Source organism: Balearica regulorum, chromosome 1, assembly GCF_011004875.1.
Source record: "Balearica regulorum gibbericeps isolate bBalReg1 chromosome 1, bBalReg1.pri, whole genome shotgun sequence".
Taxonomy (NCBI): Eukaryota; Metazoa; Chordata; class Aves; order Gruiformes; family Gruidae; genus Balearica; species Balearica regulorum.
In genome coordinates this window covers 43,470,131-43,491,022 of record NC_046184.1, presented here as the reverse complement: position 1 = coordinate 43,491,022, position 20,892 = coordinate 43,470,131, and the positions used below count along the sequence as shown (strand labels likewise).

The window sequence follows — 20,892 nt, the reverse complement described above, 5'->3', positions numbered from 1 at the left end:
CAAGCCTTGGTGCTGCGTTTTATTGCTGCTACTCCCTAGTGCCCTTCTAATACAACCAGGACTTCATTTTGAGAAAGACTGTAATTGTATCCAGCTGCTGACCCTGGCTTGTCACCCATTCTTATACACTGTGAGGAGAAAGAAGCTGTTTTCCACGTCAGATTTGATTTATATCTGAAATCAATCTGCGTTGCTCTGAAATCCATCAAAGTGGTCAGGTTCAGAAATTTAATATAATGCAAAATGTAAAGGAGAGAAGTTCAAAGCGAACATTTGAAGTATTTTTCTCCTGTAAGGCAGCACATTACCTAGAACTGCACAGTCCCTTAGATCCAGTACAGAGTGGTATTAAGTCTGAAATCAGACGTATCGCAACTCCTCCTCTCAGAAGCCCAATTCTCATCGCTGCTTTTCACCTTTTCAGAACTTCAGCCGAGGCATTCTTCAGCATGATGCTAAGAAAACACCTTCTAGTACACTAGAAGCTGCATCGGCTCTTTACCAATTCTTCTCAAAAAGTGGTACAAAGACACAGGGTGTCTTTTTCCCCAGCAACTCAGCAGCTTAGCCATAGCAGATAAAAAATAAACTTTAAAATAATATAACACAGTACACAACTATAGAAACAAAGAAAAGTTTTTACCTCTGAATGTGCCTTTTCTTCTGCCTGAAAGAAAACAAAGAAGAAATGGCTTAGAAACAGTCTGCAACATAATTGCGGTAATAGAAAATAAAAGCCAGCTACACTGAAGTGAAATGAATAGTTTCACGGAGCCATTACATTTAAGGAAGGTATGCAGTAAAAACAATAAATGGAATTCTTTTCAACTTACTTGACAAGGTTCCAGCTGAAACCCCAAAGAGTTTGCCAGCATACTGACAACATGAAACAGTGGATAAAGGGAGAACAGGAAAAGAACTGCAGAAACTGCAGCTACATTTCTAAGATACAAAAGAAAACTTGCTGTGCTGTCACTGCACGGACCTTAGTCTGTTACCAGCAAACTTTTACACCATAATGATTATTACGGCTCCTGGAACTGTATTTGCCTTACTGTATACCGAGCAATATTCCTAATAGACTAATCCCTGCTGAAAGATGTTGGCAGCATACCAGTAAAACATATATTGGGGAAGGTGGAGGGGAGAGGGGGACTTCCACTTTAAAGTCTTTCTTCCATACAGAGTACTGACCAAAATATTAAGGGCTATCAAGACATGTTAAAGTTTCAGCTTAACTTGCTAATAATATTTAATAATTTTAGGTATTTTCCATATTGTTACGTATTGTGTATGCTATTGAAATAGCTGTGATGTTATTTACTCAGCAGTCTTTCATAACAAGCTAAGAAAACATAACAAAGCTTTCATAACAAAGCAAACCTTTGAAAGTCATTACATTTGTAAGCATGGGAGTAGTCTAATTTAGGAGGCATTTGGTGGACAGAAAAGTCTTGCTTCAGTGGGATTCTAATGGAAAGGAATAGCATGCCATGAGAGAGGAACCCTTTCGTAACACAAAATAAGAATCAGTTAATGTACTGGAAATCAATCCACCCCGTGATCTGAGGTGGCCCAAGTTCAGAGAAGCAATCTAACATTGTCTGGATGAGAAGTAAGCAGTAAAAGCTTACTTTTATGCTTGTGGGTAGAAGAATGTGGGTAGAATTAGCTATAAATAACACTAGAAAGACTAAGAAAACCCAAGGTAAGAGTTTCTCAGAAAATTCCCAGACATCAGGCAGTATCTGTTATTACAAATTCATGTAGCTGCTTTTTTAAGCCTGTATTAAGCACAACTTTTGTGCTGTTAGAATTTTAATAATTGATTATAGAAATATTTTCTTACTTTACCTGGTATAGGAGAAGAAGACTTTTAGAAAATGTCTCTTTCCATACATGCTTATCTGCTAACAGGCACTAAAAAGGCTGAGATGCTATGATATTTCCCTGCGTAACACCTAGAACTGCTCTTGGATGAAACTACTGTAGTAGTACATCACTACATGGGAATGATTTAGAATGATGATTGTTTCATTTGCCAGCACTGGTGTGACATACCTACTAACTTTCTGATCTATGCTTGCTAAAAGGAGATCTGCCCAAAGAAAAACATGAGTATCTGTTCTCATTATTGTTACTTCAAACGTATAGTGCACGAAAAGTCATCAAAGGATCAAGAAAGACCATGCCCCCTTAGGAATTCTACTGTGCCAAGACAAGGAAAAAGAAAAAAAATAGGGTTGGTGACCTTTTCCTGAAACCGCCACATGGGATGTGGTCCCCTGTCCTTAGACCACCTGCCCTCGCTGATGAAGGCAGTGCTACGTGTTGTTACCAGATGGCTCCCTCACAAGGAAGCGTTGCCTCTCTCCCAGAGTTCAGAGAGGTGGCTCCCACAAGTCAGCTTTTGTGGGCAGTGGAAGAAGTCAATGAAAGAGGGAGAACAGGATTCTGGGCATACTATCAACTTAACCAATAAAATTTGACCACCAAATACATCTGAGCAATTTTTAGCCAAGAATTCATGCTCACACCACTGTAACCCAGCACTCAGCCATTGGTTCGAAAGGCTCTAAAGGAAATAATAACTCTTTTCTCCCTCTACTTCTCCATCATATCCATGCATCCCATCCTTGTAAGGATTTTTATTTTTTTTAAGACTTAAAATATTAACATACAAATGACATGTCCTTACACATCTCCTTTGAGCTTGGCTTAGCACAGTTAATGAAGTCTAGGTATTCTAAGTGTAGCTAATGCTGAGAGCCAGTGGAAGAAATATAGCAATTAACTAGATATGTGCAAATTGCAGTGTCTCACCTACTGAGCAGGAGGAGATTAAAATTGGAGACAACCTATCATAATTTACACTATCACACATCGTTTTCAACTTCTCGGAGAGCTAGATATATTCATTGCCAAAACAGAATCAGCATTTCAATCTTCCAGTCTACTAAGTCCAATTACATGGCATACCTTTCTCTGAAAGCAAATGATTGTCTCTGTATATGCATATCTTTACAAGCTGGATTTCCAGTCTATTCCATTAAGTTCTGAAAACCCAAATGCAAACCCAAAAGAAAGCCAATACATACAGAAAATACTAGTGAATGCAAAACTTCTGTTTCATTGGACTTATTCATTCCACTAGCAGTAAATCATGACATGTTTCTTCTGAATCTCATATTCCAATTCTCAAAGAAAAAATCTTCGGAGAATAACTTCAAACTTTGCAGCTATCCTTTGGTAATAATGCATAAAGATCTTGATATTGATCTTTATTTAGTACTTTGTCTGAATCTCTCCAGTGATTAGGCTGCCAAAAAACACTACCATCAAGGCTTAAGGCAATGCTTGAGAAATCTGATAAACATATTTGATTAAGACACTTACGGAAAGGAGGCTGCTCCTGCTTAGTGATTTTCTCTTGCTTAAGTAAGGTAAAATAGCTTTTGTATCCCTCCTTCAATCTAGTAATAGCTGAAAGCGAGTCACATGTGGCATAACCCTGTGAAGCTATCCGTTTCTGGAGGAAATGGGGCACTGCACCATATCATGGAACAATGAAACATTGTTCTCTGCTTTCAGTTGGTGTGATACTGATTGCCAACCTTTCACGTTTCTATTCTCCACTTGTGCATCATCTTCTGATTAATTGCTGAACAGTTTAAACTTTTTTTACAGGATGAGAGGGATCAAGCAGAAGAAATTCTGATCAAAATTCATCCCTAAAGGCCAACCCTAGTAATTTTGTCACACTAATTCCTTTCCTGCCCTTTGCAGCTTTTTCTGTAACTTTCATTATCTTGTCTACATAATCCATTACTTAAGAAGCAAGGCTTAGCTGCAATGTGAATTCACAGTCAGCCATTTCAGAAGATATTTCACGTACAGTCCGAACTTGGGTAAACAGTTTAAAGTTTGTTTTGCAGGAAAAATACTGTTCTTTAATATCACAGAATTTAGGCAATATTTCCAAGATACTCGGCAATCTGGAATGATAGCAGGTTATACAAATAGAAAGTATTAGTAAACTCTTGCTACATGACAACATCAGAGCAGACATATTTCAAACTTACTGACTCACCAGGGGCTGAAAGCATCCTGTGTCACTTTATAATTTGATTTTTACCATCTGTCAGTTTCATACCATTCTTCTAACATTTGACATCAAAGCTTGAATTATAATTTTGGACACACACCTGCCACAGTGTTTCACAGACAGAGAAATAGTAAAGTTTTCTACCACTACCAAAACGTTAAATGAGAAGCTTTGATTTGAATGTTAGTCACACTTCATGTGCAGCCAGTCTGTATGTGCATTCTACTCCCCCAAAATAATTCAGGACTGGTCTGGACTGGAATTGCTTGCAACTTGCTGCTTAAGGCCTGGGAAACCATAATGACTGTGTACCGGATGTTTTAGACATGCCCTTGTATAGACCTTTTTATGATTAAACAGAACTAGGAGAGGCACCATTGTGGTAGACGTTGTGCATGGATGCAACCTGCTTTCCAAGCTAACATGAGTTTAGCGTTGAGATAGGGCTACCAAGTGGTACAAACCCATCAGACTGCATGGGCTCGGTATTCCCAGGCAAGAACTGTTGTTGGCTCTGGGTAGAGGAGTCGCTGCCATTCCTGGGATGTCACCTGACGTTATTCAATGCCTGAAACTATGGAGAGGAGACAGACTATTCATGAACGCATGGTGTGAAAACAGAGAAGTGGGTTGCTCTCCTGCAAAAAAGGGCTACTACAGCATGTAATTGTGGTTAGCGAATAGGTTGCAAAGCAGCTGTTGCATATCAGCAAGGGAATGTCCAAACATGCTTAACTCCTCCTGTATGGATGATTTCTTGTTAGTAGAACAACTGAAGCAACAAATTATGCAGAAGATCTCAAAAAAGATGCCAAAACAATAAAATAAATAGAGAAAAAAATCAAACCCAGAACTTCTGCTTGAGCTATAATACAATTATTACTTAATCTAATTAACTAAGATTAATACATTTTTAAAGAAACTCTTCTCTTTGGAAATAACATCTAAATGTTGTCATTTGCAGCAAAGATCAGTAGACATTTTAACTGCAAATTTTATCTCCCTTACCCTGAAGCAATCTTGTGTTTTACAAGAAATGTACCTCAGTGAGATGACAAAAACACTTTGTAAATTGTGCAATTAGAAAACTAACTGAAAATAAGCAAAATCTCTCAAAATTATCAACTACAATAGCATAAGGATCTCCCTTAAATATAGACTCCTAGACAATTACCTTCTTTTTAGATTTCAAAATATACACTAGGTAATTTTAAGCAGTTCTAAGCAAGTCACATAAAAAGATGAAAATAATGCATTCTAAAATAGCGTGACAGTAATACCAAAGTTGAAAATAAATGTTCCTGCTTTATTGCAGTACAATTTTAATCCTTCTAAACCGGAAAGTATTGAAATTTTCATGAGCAATGAACAAGAAGAGACACAGGCAGAACTTTTTTCTAAAATGTCAATACTCACCGTAGAGTAGAGAGAGGATGTGCTGGAGACAAGTGATAATGAGGACCCATGTACTTTAAAAAAAGGAAAATAACATGAAATATTGATGAAAGCATAAAACTCCCCTCACGGAGCTCAATAACTAAACATCTTTTTCAAACGAGTAACAATCTTCCATGAAGACCAATTATAAGCGGTCATTATAGAAAAGCTATTGATATTTTTTCCTGCACTTAGAAAGATTGTTCTATACAGAAAAAGCACTTTACTGTGTGAGGTAGGAGAGCGAGCCAGTGAGATTCAGTATTATTACCAGCAAACCAGGCATCGCTTTTTTTGTTTTGACAACAAATCACTTGATAAATACACTCTTTAGAGGAACCAGAAACTGAGCCGTTTATACACCCGTCCAAAGCTGAGCAAACTGATTTTAATAAGAGACTATGCTTTGCAACACAGTTAACGTTCCCTGGGGCGAGCTCCCAGGCTGTGTTCAGCTGGTTTCTCCCCTCAGCACAATACAGACCCGTGTATTTGTAGTCCATGTGAAGGGGTTACTGCGAGATGTAGTGCCATATTTCCACTAATCATCAGCAGAGTCAGCCCCAAGAGCAACAAGTGAATGTTGCAGGACTTCAACTCAAAAAATGGGGTAGCTGGCCTCTCTGAAAATAGCAAGTGAAGGCTCAACTGAAACAGAATTGCCCCTTCTGCTTCATATGACTCTCATGAGGAAGGATACACCAACAGAGAATTTTCAACAAGTTAATTTATTTAATTACTTCTTTTCATTTTTTCTTCAAAAGAAATCAGTTTCATATTTATAATCTGCCAGAATTTGGAAAATAAATTATTTTGCTTTAGTAGCTACCTGGCATCTGTATGCCAAACTGACAATACAAGAATTGGATTAGCCAAATAGACTTTGAATCTAGTTTTGAAACTGGGCAAATATTTACAAAGATGTGGTACCCTCTGCTTTAAATCGGTCAGCTGAACTCCCATTCTGCTCTCGCAGCGGCTCTACCCATTACCTCCCTTCTTTCACTATAACCTTCCTCAGAGCTCCTATCTTAAATAAAACACATTTGGCCTTCCAAAAGCATCATTTCATGTTAATCTCTAATGACCGTAAACTGCTTGAAAATCTGTTTATTATTGTTGCATTGACTTTCATTTACTCAGGTTGATCATGGTTATCCGCTCCAGCTGGATACGAAACATGACCAATGAGAAAGCTTTCACCAAAGCCACTGGTGACCCATTATTGAACCTCTAGATTTAACACCTCTTTTTCTATGCATAAATTATTTGCCTTGTTTTCTCTATTATTCTTCCAGTGTTTCCTTTGATAATTCTCATGTTCCTCAGCAAAGGGTCTGTAGTCACCTCTGTCCTTGAATTATGTGATATGCTTCTGTGCAGCCAGCCATCCTCCCTGTGCTGACAACTCACAGCTTGATCTGTCCTGCACCCTACTGCTAGCATTACATATCCAGATGTCTGCCTGACATATCATCTCAAATACAGAAGAGAAGAAGGAATTGAAAAGTAAATGTATTAGTTGTCCATTATTTCATTTAGGACTTTTTTCCCCCTTTTTATCTCATAACTATGAGCTCTGGGGCTAGGGGAAGACTTTATTTGCTTGTTATAAAGACTATTTATATTGCCACCACTTAGCAGTAAGCAAGATTGATAAGATGATGTTATAGAATAAATCTCCATTAAATTTCAGTGGAGTTTTTTTGTTGTTGGGTTTTTTGTGGTGGGTTTTGTTTGGGGTTTTTTTTGGAAGGCGGGGGGGGCTTGTTTTCTTAGCTGAAGGGTGTGAGAACTTTGTGGTTATGGGAATTCTGCAAATAAGCAGATTTACCAGAAATGTTAGGCAAAAGAAAATGTTACAGTGCATTTAATTAGGAGTTCTCAGATGGTTGTAGTTAAAAAAAAAAGCAAAAAAAAAAAAGCAATGCCCCCAAAATATTCTCCAAATTCCAGGTGTTGTACATAGCATTAATGAAACCAGACCAACAGTAATAATCTGCTTAAAGAAAGTAGTGAGGTCAGATTAAATGACAGAATTTAAATACAGAAATGCACATTGTGTTTGCTGTCTGAGGCTGTAGGAAAGTGAGAAAATGAAATTACTGCAAAGAAAGGGGATGCTAAGTCGCACTCGCATTTGAGGAAAAAAAAGGAAATACAGAAGTAGGACTAAGCATGGAATCACAGTAGTCAAGGTATGCTCAGACACTTCAAATTTAGAGGCAAAAAGAATAAAATAATTTTCCAAGAATGGCTTCCTTTCCTCCAAAATTTCTGATAAAGGATTTATACATGTATGACATACCCAGCATTGCATACTACTGTGTGAAAGAAATACCTTCCATGCTTTAGGGTAAGGAAGTCCATGAGTCCAGCTCAATAAAATGAAAAAAAAGCTTCACAAAATTTTTTAAGTTTTAGTGTTGCAGAAGAAATATTTTAAAATTTCACTACACTTTGGTGGCCTATTTTGGGGTCCATTCACTGATCCAAATAGTAACTCAGTCTTACCTTCTTCCATGCTGTCCCTGAATGAACCTGAATGACTAATTGCTCGTGGTCTCTCTTCCAAGGATGTAGCACTGCCACACAGTTGGGAGTCATCATACAAATCAAAAGAAGTGTCTTGTGCAGGGATGCTGTTTGAACGCATCATACTGGGTCCAGGAAGGTTAAACTGAGATAGGTTGGTTGGACTCACTGGAATACAAAGCTTTATTAATGAAGCACATTTCCATTAAATGAATTTTGGTTCTGCACAAAATTGTAATGTAATGGTTAGGTGGATTTTATGCTGTTGAGAAAATGTGAGGCTTTTGTTCCTACATATAAAGCCACCACAAAAAGGTAAAGCAGAGGATCTCCAAGGAACTGGATGAGATTAATCCTGTAAAATACATGGTAACACTAACACTGGTGTCTGAATACACACTTGTTCACTTTGACAGCCCAAGACAGAAAATCAATGGGAGAGATTCAAAAGTTAAAAGTTAAAAAGGAATAAGAAGCCTTAAGTATTTTTTATAAGAAGCTCTTCTAATAAATCAGTATCTGTATTTTATTGTTATAAACCTATATTACCAATTGCTGTAAAGACCAAAGTTTATTGGCATATGCAAGACATCTTTATACTTTGATTTTCTACAGCACCTACCACTATATTAGGTTAAAATTCCTGCACAGGCCAGTTGAATCTCATCATAATAAATAGGAGTCACGCATGGTTAAAATCCAGAGGAGTGTTGATGAAGCTACTTTAAGCTTTTGCAAAGTCTTTTGCTTTTGCAAAGTCTTTTGATTTTGCAAAGTCTGTTTGCCAGTAGGAAGGAAAGCCTAGTTATGGTTCACCTGGACCTCATGAACTCAATGCCTAGAAGAAAAAGCCAATTGTCTATCCAAATTCAGCCTCAGTGTTTGGACTTTTGTTTTAGACCATGCAAGATATGCCTTCAGACATAAACTACCAGAGCAGCTGTGTTGTGAGCGCAAATTATTCCATAAGGCTATGATCATGGAAAGAAGCAAAGGACAATGACAAAATAAATTTAAAAAAACCCTGATCTTACTGCTCTCTGTTCTGAGTACAAGAACTATGAACAAAAAGAAGATAATTGTAAGCAGAAAATGATAGAGTGAAAGAAACACTGCTTAAAAAGAGCTGTGTTTAAAACTACTGCAAGTACGTGGAGGAAATCCAAAGCAGTGGCTTGCTGAGCCAGGATCCAATTTCATTTTTAAAAGTAGCTTTGTTCAACTTCTTTTCCCATATGTAATAAAGACCAACATTTGTATGTCTGATCAAATTTCTTTTGAGTGATTGTAACCTACAGATGCCATAAGCTGTGACAGAGTGACGGAAGTATGAATGCTTCAAAGGTTGCTGCTAATTCCACAGTAAGGGCCTAAAAAGCTCATTGTGAACCTATGTATGTGTCCAGAGTGCTGCAAATAAAAGCTCTTCTACTAAGCATTAAAGAAAAAATAAAATTATTAACAAAACTAAATTTGTGTTGGATTAAATTGAAACAAGATCCAGAAGAACCAAATCTAAATCTTGACCTGTAATCAAACAAATCTGAAATGTGACTCGCATCCCAAAATATTATATTGCATACAAGGCTGGGATTTGGATTGGGCCCAGTGCAATTATAGTCAGGTCCAGCCATTGAAATGCATTGGAAAGGCCTTTCTCAAAGCAAACCTGTATATAGGAAAAACCCCAATGTTTAGTGTCTGGGTTGACATTCACTACATTCACTGGAAAGAATCCTACTGCTGTGAATTCTTCTCCTTGGGCAAATCATAGAGAATCTGTACTTTTTTTTTTTTTAATATGCAAAATAGGAGATACCTTGGCCTACTCCAATGAAAATACCATGAGTTTCCCTTCATTAGTGAGGCACCACTAATGGTGATGGAGATGTTAAAATAAATTATCTAGTTTGGCAAACTAAGAAATATGAACGGTTGAATTTTATGATTCTATTCTAGAGTGGAAGAAACAGTGAAGGGAAATGGCATTTACCCAGGTTGGAAAAGTGATATTTTCCAGTTGCAGATGAAGACATAGCTGAAGGAGAAACAAGTGGGGACTGACTGCCAGTGTCTTGCAGGCCTCCAGTTGAATGGGAGCGTAGCCATTCCTTGCCTTCCTCCTGACTCGTCTGCCGGGATGATGGAGTATATCTGAAAAACCACAGCTGACACGCTCAAAACAACGACAAGTTGACCGTTTGGAAAGAAACAGATGTCACATAAATACCCTTCACCAGTTAGACAGAACAAAACCCTTGGAAAGTATCAAGTCTAGTTAAGTGATTATCACCAGGGATCTTAACAAGGTAACGTTTACCATCTTATTACAACAGAAAAAGTACAAGACTTGAAACCCCTATCCTCTTCATCCCCCTCCCCAAAACAGCATTCCCTTCTTTTGAAGAGATATGATGATAAATCATAGAAGACAGACCACTGAGCTGACAGGAAAGGACTTCAAAGCTATAGGAAGTATACAGGTTGATGCAAAAGCTTGGAAGCTGTTTTGCTAGGATGGGGAATGGACAGACTAGAAGCCAGGAAATGTGAGTAGCTGCTTACAAAATGACATCTGCCACAGATCACGTGGGCAATTGGTTAGATGACAGGAGTGAAACAGATCAACAACTCTGAAAAAGCAGTTTGCATTGGTAATGACAACTACTCATGGTCATACGTGCGGTCTGTCGCTCTGAATGCTACTTGGAATTGTGTCCTGCCTCAAACTGGGGGGGAGGGAAAGGGACAGGAAAAATCCACAATTAGCAGAAATAAGTTCTCTGGAAGGAAGAAGTCTGGCAATCAAATCATTCATCAACTGCTTCCTATGGCAAACCAATAAAACAAGTGCAACTTGACACACTGGCTAAGAGGGAGAACTGGTAACTCACTGGCCCAGCTGAAAGAGGCTGAGCTGGAAGAAGGGCAATTCTGGCAGTGCTTAAATATTAAAATGTCCAGGCAGTGTGGTTCTTAACCAAGAGATTGTTTTCAGCAAGGTCTGCAATAGCCTACTTCATTCAGCACAATCTCCTGCTGAGAAATGAGCACCTTCTTCACCACTGTCATGAGCCATCAGTGCTCCCCAAACAACAGAGCCGAAAGGGCTTTTGATACTCTGGTTTCAGGCTTGCGAGGCACATGAATTTCTGCTTAGAAAGCAGATTAAATGAATGTGTAAGTTCTCATGTTGTGCTTGGGGTTTTGAACAACATTTTATGGCATTAAAACATCTTGTCCTGATTAAATATTTACTTCCTTTCTCCTTTCAAAAAGACAGCTATGATCTTTGCCTATAAATGTGGTAGAGCAGAGTTACCCAGAGGTTATCAAATCAGAAAGATGGCAAAATGAGAATTCAGGATCTGGTCTTGGACTGGGATCTCTGTACATTAAATCAAAATTATGGTCTTTCTGGGATAACTGATCAGGCTTATACGCCTATAAGCTGTTTTCCCACTCCATTTCACTTTCAGCTTTCAGCCACCATTACAATCGTACAGCCACAAACCTCAGTCATCCCATTGTACTCTTGCAGGGTCCCCTTTATGCCTCTTTCATGTCCTCCACCTTTTCCATTCTCTCCCAATCCAAAGTGATTGTTTTGGGATAACAGAAAATTTGATTAGATTCTTTTTAAGGAAGAGATAGTGCAGAAGAGCAGAAGGGGCTTTCTAGTGACAACACTTTAGCACTATCTTAAAATTACATAAATTATTATTTATCAATAACTCAAGAGATTTAACTGTGTAATTTCAGTGACTGGAAGGCTGCAGAGTGTCTGTGTGCATGCACATATACCCTTGCTTGCAAAATCTCCTTCCCGGATTAGGGAGATAGGCTGCCACGCCTGATGAGACCAGAGAAGTTACCTAATGATCCCCTCTTTTAACCGTGGAGCGGAGAAGAGGGTGGATGACTTCTGGTTTCTGTGATGAAGATAGCTCTAATTAGTGGGGAATTAGTAGCAAAGTTGGACTCTGAGTATTGCTTGATAGGGATCAAGAAGACTAGCTGGAGCAGGGCTCATTTTATACTTACGAACCTTGGATATTAAAATAAGCATTTTCTAGTCTTACCCTTTACTAGATCTTCAATTCAAATTGCACAAGTGTTTGCATTTAGAGTTCAAGTTCGGATCCACCTCTAAAACCTTGGTTTTCTCAATAATATTTTCAACAATTAGTCCCAATGAATTGCAAAAGTATCTTGCTCTGTCTCTTTTAGCTCTCCAGGTTTCAATGCCTTTTAAGATTCATTGCATAAGGAAACTATTGTTAATAGTAATCAGTTTCCATGATGTATCTTGAAAGGAAATTTATTCACTAGGCAGACTTGGAAAGAAAAAATCCATTGTTAAAATCTATATTTTGTGGTTTGAATCTAAATACCAAGAACTCTGTTGTAAACAGGTTCAACAAAAGGAGAAAGAAAAGGAAAGACAGTGTAGAAAAGATTATAGGAAAACAGAGAAGCAGCAGTCATGCTCAAAAAAATATATACCTTAATCCCTTTTTGGGTAGTGTATTTCTGTCAAGCTGCATGCTGTTAAAACAAAAAAAATCCCTAAGGACATACAGTAAACAGGACTGTTCAGAATTACAAATTTTAAAGGTCTAGATATGTGTGCATAACAGAAGGTCATTTAATGCTTTTTAATATATCTTTCATGATAAATCTCTAACTCATTGGAAGGGACAATAGGACATGGACTGCTGCACATTCATTTTTCATCTAGACATGCTCTGGGCTGGGTCAATAGTAATTTGGAGACTGTCCAAGTCAGAAAGAAGTCCTTCCTTACCATTTCTAACCTTCCTACAGCTTCACCCTGCAATCTGTGCGAGAATCATATGGTCACAGTATGAATCTTTATTTTTCACAGTTGCCTATGATATGCCAATAGATTTCCGAAAGAAATGAAGGTTGTGGCACCTGCTACGAGACAGCATGGCTTGCCAGAAGGCAAATGACAGCTCTGCTTGTAGAAATACGTGCTAAATATGCAGACCCTTGTCTTTCTGCTGCTGTGGGGCTCATATAGTAAGGTGATGGTGGGGACAATGAAAAGGGGACCAGAGCAACGTTGTTCCATATTCAGGCACACACGGTGGCAGAGCAACTGATTGCTGGAGATCTGTGGCTGGACATTTCCTAATTCAAACCCCATCACTTCTAGTGATCACTTCTAGGGCACCTAGCCTTTCTTCAAATCAAGTGTCATTTGGGCATTTATTCATAAAGGCTTGGTAGATTGGTGCCCAACTAGTGTGGGTTGAATTTGATCTAGTTATCATCAAGTAAGTGTTGAAGTGGTGTTTTTCCCTTAAGAACATAATTTAGTGTTGCCATATGGATTAAATTGCAAAATGGCTTTAGAAGTTTCTGTATTACATATCATAATCACACCTCTGAGAACAAGAGTACCTTAGGACTCTTCCTACCCAAGAAAACTCTCACGCCACTCTTAAAGGTTGTTTTCTATTGTGCCAGGGGGGCTGGGGGCCCCGCTGCCACGTAACCTTGATCCAAATGGGTAAAGGCACTGAAAATACTGTTGGTGTTAACAATCCATCACCATTAGGGCTCAGTCTAATGGCAGTAAAGCACTCTTAGCACCAGGAAGTTTTATGGGCAATTTTACTGGTGTAATCAGGGCCTTGTTCTGCATGGGGAGAAAGCAAATAGAAGGAGAAACTTAGCAGGATTTCAGCACAGGCCCAGCTATCATGGTCCATGTGAGGGTAGTCCTCTATCAGACAGAGGACTACATTTTCAGCATTTGCTCCCAGCATAACTAACAGGACCAGGAATGGTTGATAAAAAGAGAACATACATTTGAATACATGATTCATTTAGGTCCTTACAGAGAAGAATGGGGCCTTGATGTTGCTTCATGCACCACTAAATTTCAAAACAAACAAACATGATCATAATAACAAAGCCAGTTTCTTCTGCATATACTTCAAACATACTAATGAACACTGCATTTTCTAATATTATTTTAGCTTGAAGTTCTATGTATTTCAAAACAATCTATAGCACATTATCTAAAAATAAAGGAGCCAATCAGTGCTCCTTTAAAGTAATCCACAAGTCAAAAGTTATAAGTCAGTCAGATAAATAGGCTACTAGTGTCCATCAGATTTTGCTGAAAAACTTTTGAATGAAATGAAATAGTGATGACTATTCCTCAACATGAGCATGGAATTATTGCAACTGCATAAAACTGAATGTAGCAAATATTCATTTTGCTTTTTTAAAATACTAAATAGTGCAAAGATGCTCCTAGATTACAGATAATTGCATGAATCTATTAACCATGGTTCTATGTAACTATTAACTCAGACCCATAACTGCCCATATCTTTTTAGTATCTGAAAGCATTCCTCCACCGAGAAGCTGCGTATGTTACTTCTACAGAAACTGGACTTTTGGTAAACAGAATTGAACTGTAACATGCAGTGATCCCATTAGGACATTACCAGCCTGACCTCACTGCTCAAAAGATCTCTAAAGACGATCCGAAAACAGTCACCCCTTTCCTGAAAGAAGCAATGCGTTCATGGAAATCTGTCTCTTTGGCTTAAAACAAATATAAAATGAGGCTGAGAATATTGTAATATTCCTGACGTTTTCCTCTGCCATGTCAACTGCCAGAAGCAGTCTTGCAGGAAGATGCATGCATATGTAGGCTGAGGTCAAGCCCACCGTATCTCCATTCCCTTTTCTTTATTTTGCACTGCTGAAACCATCTGCAAGTTCTCTGGGGTAAATGACAGGAAGCCTTAGAGTTCTCAGTTTCCTACCTGCCCTTGGTGTTGAGGTTAACTTGGGAAAGAGTTGTAATGCCTTGTCTTTGGGCTATATCTAACTGTTGCAGAGGTGTTAGGGAATAAAAGAAAGTATTGGAAGCTAAGAAACTCCTAGGGAGGTGTAGGACAGGCTGAGCCAAGCTGATATGAGACTTATAAATTAGTTCCAATGAGCACATAAAAAAATCTGATACATGATGCACTGTTTCACACCTTAAAACCACAACCATCAACTATGATAATTTAAAACAACTGAAAGTCTTGAAGAGCTTAAGTGGGTTTCATTGCACTTTCATGGCCCTCAAAACTAAACACCCTTTTAAAGTAAACCAAAGCAAGCCAGTCATGTAAGAAACTACTTCCACTCTGCTCATCTTAAAATGCAGCCATTACTGGTGATGGGACCTCTGTTAATTCCTATATTTCTGTATTTTTTATGCATCTCTTGCTGTGTCACTCAGACCAAGCAGAAGAAAGACACAAATCTGCAACGCCCAACAGTAATTAAGGGTTCAAAAGAACTATTGGTGATGTGTCCACCTGGAAAATTTTATCAATTAAAGCAGTGATATTTCACCAATTAACCCCAATAGACAGTTTTATTTTAGAGTATAAGTACCTGTACGATTTATTTTAATCCCTCTAAATTGTTGTAAGCTAAAATACAAGTGTCCTCCCACACAGGGAGTTACACTGCTATAATAACAAAAGTAGACTTGTCTAAATAAGTACTGCTAGTGAAAAATCAGCAGAAGTCCTGAGGGAGATGCAAATTTTGCTGAAAAAGCAAATATTTTGCTAGTATTTACTGAATCCATTTTCTGGTTATTACAATCTCATAGAATCTGATAGCCTGACAACTGGGTGTGAGCAATGTCTGATCATCCCTGGAAGGACTGAGACGTGCTGGGTATGAGTGGGCACATGTGGCAGAGACCTTGCAGACTTTCTGTCTCCATGGCAGGTGACTGCTTTTTTGGAGGCAGCCATGGGCTACTCCACTGAGTAGAAAACATAGATGTACCCTGAGATTTTGGTCTCATTTTGGGTTCTTTCCAGTTGCACCAAATATTTCTTAAAACTCGAAATCCCAAAGTCTTCAAGTTAAAGCCTTAACATGAAAAAGTAGAACGGGATAACTACATTCTAGGACTTACATGTGATGCTTTTCAAAATAACTGGGAAAATGCTTTGTCCCAGCAATGGCACTACAACCCCTTAGATACTGACTACTTTCAAGCCTCATCATTTACCATTTGGTATTTGTGCAAATACATCCTGCCCTGTTATATCCCTTCAGGCTAGTAAACTATTGATGACTAGTCTTTGATAACTCCTTACTGACTGGTCAAGCACCTTACTTTATTTTCTTGCTTGTGAGAATGTACTGTGAAACAGCACATAAAGCTGTACTAAGTTCAGGATTTCTCATTGTATCTAATTCCTCTCCTCTACTCACAAAGCCTGTTTTCCTGCAAATGAATTAAATGAGTCTTATTTAAAAGGCTGTTAATGATAAATCCTATGTTATCTGTAATTTAACCCATTTTGCTTAATATCCTCTGTATCTTTCCAGGACCCGAGGCAAGGTGGCCTTGCCCACAATCCCCTCATCCTCCATGCCAGCCCTCCTCCTCATTCCTTTCTCAGCACAGACCCTTTGAAACCTCTTCTTCAGCCCTAATGACTGCAGCATTATTTCAGACTGTGTCTGAGGCGGGGAAGTGAAAAGTTCACTGGGACCAGTAAATTGGAGCCATCTTTAACCTTTTCATTCCCTCTTAGCATGCTTGCCATTAGTGATGCCTAGCTATCAAATTGCAGTTAATGCTTCAATGAAGCAAAACCATACTTATTTGTATCATCTATTATTAGCTCTCTTCTCTCTTAGTTTTCCTGAGGCTTTCTCTGCATAGACTTTATGTCGCTTGCCTGTTGTATCTCATTTTGTGCTTCGGTATTTCTGATTTTGTCTCTACATTGTATTATTATATCTCACTATACAGACTGCTCATTCAGTCTTTTGCAAGCTCTAGAGTGACTGAAGAAAAAGAATAAGCCTCTTTGCAGATAATTTCTTATGCCATGCCAGGCTACAACTAGTATTGCCAGAGGCTTCTCAAATATAATCTGAGTTTACAAGGGAAAAAGGACATATTATCTGTTGCCAAACATATCTGTCTCTAACATTGCAAACGAATGTTTTTGTTTCAGAGAAATCAAACTGCAAAAATCCTATTAGGGCTATAATTCAAGAAATGACACCATTTTCTCTAGGTACATGTATTTGTTTTGAGGCCAGATCAACATGATAAATGGCTCTCTCTCGACTTAATCATAATATCCCCATATGGACAAATCTGAAACTTAAAAATATTGCCAAAGGCAGAGTATTTGGAACCACTGAAATTAAGTCACTGAACAAATACATAAAGTATTAGTAGTGGGGGTTGCTCAGGAGCTTATGCCAAGCCATTAACATTTTAAATGTGATGTTTAACATCCTCTGAATAAATATGATCTTTGGCGTAAATTCATACTCTTCCACATCATTCTATTGACTTCACCATCCATACATGTAGCACTATTAATTACTAAAGGTTTTTATAAGCTAAATATTAATAACTAACTTTCTAAGAAATACTGTCACACAGTTCATGGCACACAATGTAAATTGTTATTTAAAAATTGAAGGCACAGTGCAAATTACAAATTACTCATGTATCAGCGTATTTTTAACTACTGTTGTTAGCATACATTATATTGGTACACACATATGTTTTATAGTGTTGTAATTATATTAGTAAGAGGTGTGATTTTAGCTGATATAGTAATACTTATGAATATAATGAGAATGAAATGTGTGGAGAGTTTCCATCTAGATTTGGCAAAGAGTTGTTTAGGGTTTTGGTTTTGTTTGTGCTTTTTTTAATGCTGATTCACTGAAAGTGAAATCTTTCCATGGAAAGGATTGGTATTGAAAAATCTCTGGGTTTCTATAAAGGGAAAAAAAATCTTAATGTTGTATATAAAAGATCTTTTTTCCTTTGTATGATTATGTTGTTAAACAATCAAGTTTAACCTTAAAACATTTAAAATTTTTCTGACTGACTCAGTATAATTTCTTTTTTGGACCAAAGGCTAATGAAATATTTAATATTGACTTTTCAGTCCCCATGTGAGATAAGAGTTTCATTGTCAAATCTTGAAAATTTTCACAGGAAATTAAAATTACTTACTGCCTAGCAAAGCTTATTTTTTCTCTCTTGCAAAAGTCAAATAAATATTTCACACACACGCAACACACAAAATAATTAAAATAAAATAATTGTGGTACAAGTGTGCCAGGGTGGGTGCACCACTTTATAATATAAAATAAATGGTAAAATATCTGCACATTAAAAAGAGCAAGCAGAGGATAACCCTTTCTTGCTTTTGTTTGTTTGTTCCAGACGCTCAGCAGGACCGTGCATGTAGTGAGGGTCTCATCTTGTAAACTGTCTCCCTGCCAGTAAAAGTGCATTTGGGTAAGGATCTGTGTAATGATTACCATGTAAGAAGCAACTTGTCAGGACTGGGCATTTTAAGGCAAGACTGGTCAGCTGAAGGCAGGGGCCCACCAGCTCTGTCTGTACTTCGAGCTAACGGGAAGAAAACCAGTGGGGTCCCACTGCTGGAGAAGATTTGTTAGCAAGAGGGCAGTGATACAGCTTTGGAGCTGGAGCAGGTAGATCCAGCATGCAGGAATCATTATGTGGCTCTTTAGATTTGCCTTTAATTAGACAATTTTCCCCTTTTCTCTGGTTGTTCTCCAGAACAAGGGAACCAAAAAAACTTCTCAAGATAGAAAAAGTGCTTGTAAAACCTTAAAAGGCAGTTGATTGCACATCCAATGCCTTTCAGCTTTCTTTTCTTCCTTCCTTCCTTTTTTACATAAAGGACTAAGCTGCTATTAAACAGTGTCCCTTTAGGAAAACAGGTGGAGGGTTTATTTTTTTTTGGCTCCTGTCCTTTTGCCTCTTACTGGTTTCGTGGTCACTGTATCTATAGGCAAGCTCACCTTTCCGAAAGAGTAGATCTGACGCTTCCAGTCCTCATGAGCAGGCTCTGAACTTCCTGAGTGCTTGTTGTCAGTCCAGAGAGAGAGCCATGATGGCTAAGAGGAAGGTCAATAGACTCGGAACTGGTGTGAAGGCTAGTCATGGACTGGTAACTTGGTGTGTCCTTACTGCCCGCTGAAGAGCTGCTCAGGTTTGCAGCCCACACAAGACCACCTGATGTGAAAGAGTGCACTGAGGCGGGACTGGAAGCCAAGGAGTGACTTAAGCTTACAACATCTGCATTTAAGTCCGAAGGTTTACTGAAGAGGGGGCTGCTGCTACCACTTTGCCCACCTGCACTGCCCATGCTGCCTGTGCCCGAGGATGGCGATTCCAGGCTGCCTTGCCGTGCCAATGTGGTACTAGGGCTGGGCATTGCCGATGTGGGTTTCACACCTTCAGTACTGGGTGCAGAGGCAGCTTTACCACTTGCCTTGGCACCAAACAACCTAAATGTAAAACAAATAGCTTTAGAGAAACTGATAGCCACATTAAACATTCATGGCGTAACATCCTAAGAGCCAAACTACACATTTTTAATTATCACTACTAAAATCATGCCTACCTAGTTGATCAATCACATCGCAAAATTAAATTCACTTAACCATATCACAATAATCAGGGTTTGTTTCATTAACAACAGCTCTCGTTCACTCCTGTTCAGATGTGCTCTTTGCACATGCAGACCCTCCCAGAGAGAGGTAAAATAATCACATTTTTGTCTTATTAGTGCATACGCAGATTACACTTTCACCCAAATTCTGTAATTAAGCGTTCCCATGGCTAAGTCATTAGCTTTTAAACCTCTTGCTTCTCAAATGAGCTAAAATGATTGCAAAATACACTTTCAAAATCCTTCATAGCTTAATAAACATCCAAGTATTTGTGTAAAATTTCCCTCTCGTCGTTCTTTTGCACAGATGGTCATGCGGTCATCGGTCAGGTAGTAACCATTCAGACAGAATAAACTGCACCGGAGCTAGATGGGCTCGGTTTGTCTCCAAGGGCAGTCATGACAGCAGTGTATTTCACATAATTTCTTTCAGCAATTCCACAGAAGAAAATTCTACAGTGATGATGGAAAAAAACAAACCCAAATCCTCTAAAACTGTTGAAATAAAAAGTCATGTGATGACTTAATGTCTTACTGGAAATATTTTAAGCTGCAGTTAAAGCGCAGCTCATAAATTAATAAGAAATAATTTCAAAACTTATTGTGATATAAAGTAAGCATGGCTAATAACATAAGAATCCATTTTACACGTTACCAAGCCCACAAAAATCAGTTGCAGCTCCCCAGCAGCCTGGAGATGCTGTTTTGGAAATTAGGCACAAGAGGGCACTATTGGCTTTTTCGCCAACAGTGCAACTGCTCCATCCCAATTTATATTTCAACCAGATTTATACTCCCAGAAACGTTACAACAGGGCATTTCCAATTGAAATTTAGCTTTGTTTGTGATGAAAGATGTAGAAAATCTGCTACGATAATGAAACGTTTGTAGCTGGAGCTGCCAACAACGTGAAAGTAAATGCTTTACTTATCTACAGAGCTCTTCAGTTCTCTGCCCAGGCTCTGGCATTGCCTGTTCCCGTAACAGAATGTGCCTGAACCCAGGGGCCTTCTTCCCTTTGGGGGTTTATCAGAGTACTGAGAGGGAACTTCTCATGTAATATTCAGTACAAACTTACAATCATAGAATATCTTGAGTTGGAAGGGACCCATAAGGATCATCGAGTCCAACTTATTCTAGCCTTCAAACTGTTGTTACAGGAATGTAACTACAATGCTCTAAGCTCAAGAAACAGCCACTTCAGGTCTGGCGAGGTCTTTAGGCCTTAGAGAAATAATTATGTTGTGTGAAAAAATATTACCCTTTTATTTTTTTTTTTTAAAC

The 20,892-nt window shown here is 38.4% G+C and overlaps 1 protein-coding gene across 18 annotated transcripts in view; it reads right to left on the bottom strand.

Annotated features, from left to right (window-relative positions):
* The window catches only part of NAV3 (neuron navigator 3), a 560,419-nt gene that overhangs the window by 40,556 nt on the left and 498,971 nt on the right, over positions 1-20,892 (bottom strand). For 10 of the 18 annotated variants that reach the window (XM_075747242.1, XM_075747259.1, XM_075747211.1 and 7 more), the window contains 6 exons: positions 18,956-19,444; positions 12,584-12,625; positions 10,071-10,231; positions 8,057-8,245; positions 5,522-5,574; positions 644-667 (listed from right to left, as the gene is read on the bottom strand). In XM_075747242.1, coding sequence (XP_075603357.1) covers positions 644-667; positions 5,522-5,574; positions 8,057-8,245; positions 10,071-10,231; positions 12,584-12,625; positions 18,956-19,444 — 958 coding nt within the window. The remainder of the gene's footprint in view (positions 1-643; positions 668-5,521; positions 5,575-8,056; positions 8,246-10,070; positions 10,232-12,583; positions 12,626-18,955; positions 19,445-20,892) is intronic. The other 8 variants (XM_075747250.1, XM_075747215.1, XM_075747216.1 and 5 more) reach the window with 4 other exon arrangements.